The 7,412-nt window shown below is 45.4% G+C and overlaps 1 protein-coding gene across 1 annotated transcript; it reads left to right on the top strand.

Moving 5' to 3' along the window:
- The first annotated feature begins 5,400 nt into the window (after window positions 1-5,400).
- Window positions 5,401-6,990, top strand: LOC120898289 (solute carrier family 35 member B1 homolog). Its single transcript, XM_040303934.1, has 2 exons — window positions 5,401-5,846; window positions 5,912-6,990. Exons 1-2 carry the CDS (start codon window positions 5,645-5,647, stop codon window positions 6,727-6,729), a joined length of 1,020 nt encoding a protein of 339 aa, XP_040159868.1. The 5' UTR covers window positions 5,401-5,644; the 3' UTR covers window positions 6,730-6,990.
- Window positions 6,991-7,412: the final 422 nt, after the last annotated feature.

Below are 7,412 nucleotides of genomic sequence, written 5' to 3'. Positions count from 1 at the left end.
CCACGGCTTATACCCGTGCAGGTTTGGTAATAGCTAGGACCTTTGTCGAAGGGTGGAAAAGGAAACAGGGCAGGCCATGAAAAGATGAAAAGAAAACAAATAGGGGTATTTGCATTCACGCTATGTGTGTGTGAGAGAGAGTGAGTGTGTGTGCTTGCGTACTGCTGTGGTAGGCATGGGAGAAAAGCGTTGCAGATGCGTTGCTCGGGAAATCTCACTTAAACCACGCCCGTTTGCGTCTGATTGGTTGGTTGATGGCGAACGCGCTGCCGCTGCATCGCTCCATGCGCACTGGAGGTCCTTACGCGAGCGAGTACTGCGGCAAGATGCATTGCCGCAATGGAACGTAAATCTCTTTTTTTATCAATTTGTTGCTTTTGTAGGTACAGGTGCTTAACTGATATTCAATTCAATAAAATGTCATTATATGGTAATGTATTTCTATGACAGTAAGTTAAGCATAAAATAGGTTTAAACTTTCATTCTCATCTATTTCATTAGTTTCTTTTATTGTATTGCTATATATGCCTAATTTAGTAATTGTTATTAATTGTTTATTAAATTTTACAGTTAATGTAATTATTGATGGTACTTTTTTCATGAGAATACTTATTTCGTGCATGAGTTATTCATTATACATACACATCGATTGATTTGATTCTAGCTTTCTTGCTCACTTGTCATCTCTTTTCCTATATCTTTTATCTGTTGCACATTCATCAACGCTGATTTATACTACAAGTGAAAGATCCGGAATATGGAATCAATCTTCGTCCGATTTTATAGAAGCTTCCATTTCTAATGATAATTTATTAATACACTTTCCCTACTTTCACGTAGATACTCTCCATTCCAAAATCCAAACATTTCTTAGTGAAATATTTGCGGTTTCACACCGGCCACTTCACCCAGGGGGCACATTTTTGTGGGCTACATCCCACAACAATTCCCTCTCTCCCTCCCCCCCTCCCCGAAAGAATGTGGCCCACGTCGTGCTGCTCTTTTTACATCAATTTGTAGCTCATCCTACGCACCCCTACGAAAATCACACCCGTGCAGCACACGTAGACAAACACAGCTGCTGAGCTTCGGGTGGCAAAAACGGTGCGCGGCACTTCCGTTCAGCAATTCAACATTCATCGCCCCTGTTTCCTCTGCCTGCAAAGGGGAATGTCCTAGTGGTGGTTGAAAATGTCCTTCTAAAGTGCGCTTGCGGGTGCAAATTGGTTTTTCCAGCGGGAGGTTTGTTTCTCCTTACCCACCCCACCACCCAATTGTACTGGTTGGGCGGAGCGTATACGAAGGAATGTTGTACGAAAGACAGACACGCACACACCGTGCTTTCCTGGGAAATGTATACACGTTGCTATGGTAACGCGGTGGTAACGCGATGGTGTCGAAAAGGAGAATCAAAAGGATGACACTGCAAAGGGGATGTTACGTTTCCTGCACGTTGGAGACCATTTCCGGTCGTTAGCATATGAACACGTTTGCAAGGTGTTCGTCACACACACACACACACACACATATATGGGGAATGCATTTACCCTATCCGTAAGGGAATTGAGCCATTTCAAAGGGTGCGCCAGCCACCTGCCCGATAGATAAGAGGTTTAGTTTGGCTACCCCTTTTCGTTTCAAGTCTTCTCATAACATGAAAAGTTATTTAAATGATGAGGTCCTTTCCATATTATCGGTATATTACACACTTTTTTTCAAGAACACACTTCCACAATCCTGCAAACCTCAAATGCCATCTGGTGTATTCATTTTCGGGCACCGTTTTTACACAATCGAAATGAATGTAATTTTTCCATTGTTTCACCTAAATACAGACCGGGCCGATTTTCATAATGATAGTCATAACGCCATTTCCGGGATTCAACCCATGGCGGCCTTTAGCCCCGGGAGGGTACGTGTAAGGGTTATCAGTAGTAGGACCACACGTCCCCTCCTCACTGCCACTGCCACCGGAAGGAGTTGGTTAGTTATTAAACATTCAAATGGTACTCCCTCTTTTGGCTGTAAGGCTCGATTTGGCCCCATTTTCAGGTAAATACGGTGCGTGAACATGTGTTCTATTGTTTCGCGTAGAATCGTGTGTTGTGTTAATTTCCCTCGGCGAGGGCGAGGGTTAAGTGGCAAGGTATCGATAATCGATGTCAAAGTTCCCGGGGGAGGGTGAGGGGCCACCGTAATGAAGCGTTTTACGACTGGAAACAGTTACCACCAGCAGCACCAGCGAAGGTGAAGGTGTTTGCATGTGTTCCGGTAGGTGCGTGTTTATCATGATTTATTTCAGGTTTTTGTAAGGGGAAATTAAATCCTAATAAGTGGATAGAATCTCAGAGTTGATGTTTTGTATTGAATAGAAAAATGTAAATAATATATTAAAGACAAATATGTCTATTATAGTTATTCATCTCCTTCGACATTTAAGTAACCATTCAAATATCCTTGTAGCAACATGTATGCACAAAATGTAGCAACAAAATGGGATGAAATACAGCCATGTATTCAATTCAAGTGTAAGCAAGGGCCATCAATACAGTTCTTTCAACAGTTTCAGGTACAGAAAATCCAACCAGTGTCCGTCATACCGACTGAGCAACCTCGGAACGTCGGTTCGGTGGGTTTCCGTGGGAAAATCGATTGCATGCAACATATGTGTCGAACCATTTATTACACCAAACCGATCCTGCCCGAAGGGAGTGAGTGTGGGTGGTGTGGTAGCCATCGTTGCATACCGAATGATGATAATATATCATACTATCACTCACCCATCCACCCCACCCTTCCATGGCCGATGCGACGAAGCGCAACAAACAACCTCACTGCGATGGTGGAGGGTGGGGTGACGATCAGTTTCGCCCCCGAAAATGTGTTCGATCAGTTCGACCCGAAATAAAAAGAAGAAACACCTGAAGAGAAGAGAACGTGCGGAAAAAAAACATCACCGAGGGGTTTATGAAGAAGAGAGTAAATAATAAACACTTCACTTTTGCTTCATCATCCCTGTCCCTTGGGGGCTTGAGTGCATCACACGCACACACAGCTTGCAGCATACGTTTTTCCTATTTTTGCATTCCTCCCAACCACACACAATGGGGAAAAGCACACTCGAGTGCTTTGCCGCAAGTGAGATAGCTATCAAAATCAATACGCACGGGAAACGGTGCGTGGTTTCCGATCAAAATCTGTTCGCATGGGATATACTCGGTGAAGGTGAAGGGGAGGACAGTGGATAGGGCATCAATTTTTACAACTGAATAAACAACTAATCGCCTGATAATTATCGCTACACCCGACGGGCGCGAGGGAGATCCTTTTTCCCCCGATGCTCACGGGTTCGTCGCTTACGCTTTTCATTACGCTCTCGCGCGACCCTTCTTGCGTGTTTGCGCACAACCCCTCTGGGCGGGCGTGCAGGGTTCGATTGTGTTCCGTTTTTTTTCCCTGTATGCTGTGTTTGTCCTTCTTCACATCCCGGATGCAGACAGTGATGTCCCAATGCGCACATCATTAAACCGAGCGCATCGGAAAACAATAATAACTTAATTTTGCGCCGGAACGGAAACGGTTCGCTGCCCCTTGGCTGAGGGCTGACCGCGGTCAGGGAAGGGGGTTTGCGTGTTCGAAGGCTTGCATGCCCCGCTTGCACAATGGGCTACCACCGGGTGTGGAAGAGTGATATTGTTGCGATGATAGTGCCGCATGAATGGTTCGTTTGCTTTTCTGCCGTTGGATCTTATCAGAAGCTGTTGTGATGTGCATACGCGTCTAGAGGGATTTAAGGAAACTGCACGGTAATGGTTGGAAAATGTGAAAAGTACATTGTTTAGCGAGAGATTGCTTGAGGATGGTGGTTAGCATACGGCTTTTAATAATAATAGTGGCAAAACATATAATTATGCGTGGGTCATGTGAAGTGTCATAAAAAAATAAATTATTTTCATTACTCCTCCTAACAGGTGTGTTGCGACTGAGTTCTGAATGTGAACATTTTTAAGGGCATAAATGAGCAGGAAGAGACATATTCCATGATAAAACGTATCCGTCGAAATCTCTTTCGTTGTAATTATCAAACAAAATTCAAACATATAGTCCTAAAATCGTTTGGATTGCCAATAAATTAAAATAATTGAACTGTAAACTGCTTGTTTGAATTAACGGATTTTATACAAGCTGTTTGGCAGCCACAGTTGAAGTGGATCGGATTGTGCGTTCCGCAATCGAAAGCCCACCACTAGCGCTACCATGAGCCTCCGTCAGAGTGACCATAAATGCCGATTTATCTGTATTCCTACCGATTTTGGATATGCATACCGACTCAAAGATGAGCCCCCTAAAACTACCGATTTTTCTTTTTTTTCTACCGAAAATCACAGATTTTTCCGTAATACTGACCAAAAAGTCATTTAACCATTTCCCAAATTGTTAATGTATTAAACTCCATGTGGAAATCACAGGCAACCAGAACCAGAAGTTCAACAGAGGCAACAAAGAGCCGTGTCTTTACTTCATGAGATGCGATGATATAGGACGCGATGGTAAAATTTTATATGGGATTTGACAGATAATGTAAGGTCGTAAATACATGACGCGCGATTCCGCAGGCGCGTTCAAACGCGTATAAAGATCCTTACCAACTTACAATCTTTAGTACAATTTTCAAATCGACACTTCAGAAAGGCCTCATGTGACTGCTATGAACCAAATCTAAAGTATCTCCTCTAAATAGATAAAAGATGTATTTTCTCATGCTACTGAACTTTCGTAGGGCAGATTAGCTAATGCTTCCCCGCCTCCCCCGTCCTACACTTCAAAACCTACCGAAAAATTCCCGAAAAAATTTTAGGCTGGAAATAGACGAACCGAGATCGTCGCGGTACCGCGAAATTCGCGCATTGTTTATAACAGTTGTATAACAGTAGAGCTGTCAAATCTTCCGCGCCTCCAATCACGCCTGCTGTTTCGCAGAGATACCCAACTTCGGTATTGCTGAGATTTTCGCGGTAGCGCGAACCGATTATTTTTACTTTTTCTGGCGGATTTGTGTGAAAACTCGTGTCGAGAAATGAGTTTTGTATTTTATTTTGCATACACTATGTGAAATAAATAATTTGATTCGCAAATTGATAGAAAAATATTTCTTCATGGCACATTCAATCGTCACCAGATCTCGGATGGTTCCATACACGAACCGCGATTATCTCGGCTATCTGTCAGATTTTATAACATAATTGACAGCTCAAGTCATATGCGATTTTCGCGGTACCGCGATGATCTCGGTTCGTCTATTTCCAGCCTTAAACTCCTACCGAAAACTACCGATAAAATTTAGATGCGCCTACCGAAAACCGCCAAAATAATCTGGCCACACTGACTGTCAGTGCGCGTTTTGTTTTGTATACGTTGGAGCTAATGTCAACAGCTGAATCGGCATAAAAAAAGGTTTACGTGTTCTTTCGGGGATCTAATTCGCGCTGAGCGAAGGCTCATACTTTTTGCGAAGCATCTTTACCCTATGTGGGACGTGCCATGCATTGTGATTGGATCTGCTAGTGTTTAGTATTAGCTAAAATTCCAACCCCTTCTGAGCGTTATCTCTGCTCTCTGACACGATCAGTACGCGGCAGGCACGATGACGAACAACAAGCAAACGCTGGTAATCTCTGCCGTGGGCATCTTCGTGTGCTACTTTTACTTTGCGATACTGCAGGAAAAGATTACACGCGGCCGGTACGGTGACGAGCTGCAGGACGATGGTTCACGCGGCGAGCGGTTTACGTACATGCTGGCCCTGGTGGGCGTCCAGTGTGTGTGCAATTGGGTTTTCGCAAAAGGTTCGTATAAAGTTGGAAGCACGATGGGAAGAGGCCTATAATTTATGTAATTGTACTTCTTGCAGCACTTCTCACGATCACACCCCAACCGGAAGACGGCACACCGAAGGCGTACTATGCTAGCAGTGCCCTCACGTACCTGCTGGCCATGATTAGCTCGAACATGGCTCTGCGCTGGGTCGCCTACCCGATGCAGGTGGTGGCGAAGGCGGCAAAACCGATTCCCGTAATGTTGCTTGGCGTGCTGGTTGGACGGAAGAGCTATCCGATGCAGAAATACCTCTTCGTGCTGCTGATCGTGGTGGGCGTGGTACTGTTCATGTTTAAGGACAGCAAAGCGACTACCGGCGCCGTACTCGAGCACGAAACCATCGGCCAGCTGCTACTGATCATGAGCCTTTCGATGGACGGGCTGACGGGTGCGATTCAGGAGCGCATGCGGGCCCACAGTGCACCCTCCGCCCAGCACATGATGCTGGCGATGAACGGCTGGAGCGCGATGATCGTGTCCGTCGGTCTGCTGGTGACCGGCGAAGGCAAAGCGTTCGTTCTGTTCGCTCTCCGGCATCCGGAGCTTTTCACGCACCTGACACTGCTGGCCCTGACCGGAGCGCTGGGCCAGTTGTTCATCTTCATGATGGTGTCCTCGTTCGGTGCGCTCGCCTGTTCGGTGGTGACCACGACGCGCAAATTCTTCACCGTCCTGTTCTCGGTGCTGTTCTTCGGCAATGCACTGTCCGGCCGGCAGTGGGTTGGCGCCGTACTCGTGTTTTGCGGTCTGTTTGCGGACATGTTTTTCGGGCGAAAGCCAGCCCCAGTGAAGGAGAAGCTGCAAAAGCAAAAGGACAAGAGTGAAGGCGAGCTGCTGGAAGCGAAACGCTGAATTGCTCCTCCGCGTGGAATGATTTATGCTGCAAGCATTTAACTTACGTGTAATTCCATCATGGTGCTAAAGCACCGTAAAGATAAGATGAAATCCAAACGATGCGCACACACCGTGACAGAAGGCTTCTTCCGAACCAACAAAAGATTCTACCTGCTATCCCTGCTGTAAACGTTATTACCTGTGTCCTTGAATAGTGTAGTTAAGCAAGGAAAAAAACATAGAACATAATAAACAAAAAAGTCACACATTTATACGGAAGATAATCGGGTAAAAGATGATCATTTTTGGTTGTACACGAAACTATCACATTCCGGACGGACGATCGATTTAGCACCCTGCACGTGCAAATTGAAACTCGCTTAACAGGGGCGGCAGTTAAAGAGCTCCATAGCATGTGTTAATTATGCTGGGCGAGTGTGTAAATTAAACACGACCGTGGAATGAAATGTACAGATGAGATGGCACCAACAAAAAAAGCAAAACTAGAACACAATTAACGGTTTACCAGTGGCTTTCAAGCGTCCATTTCAATTGACGCTTCTCAAAAAGGCCGCCCCAAAAAAGACTATTTGGGCGCCGCGAACGGAGTATGCGCATTGCGTTACCATAGTCACACAAACATTGGTCCCTTTTTGCCGTTAGCCGTTTGTGGGTGTGTGTGCGGCAAAGCAGTTAGTGTG

Source organism: Anopheles arabiensis, chromosome 2 (genome assembly GCF_016920715.1).
Source record: "Anopheles arabiensis isolate DONGOLA chromosome 2, AaraD3, whole genome shotgun sequence".
NCBI lineage: Eukaryota > Metazoa > Arthropoda > Insecta > Diptera > Culicidae > Anopheles > Anopheles arabiensis.
The sequence above is the reverse complement of the archived record's forward strand: the minus strand, read 5'-3'. Positions and strand labels throughout refer to the sequence as shown.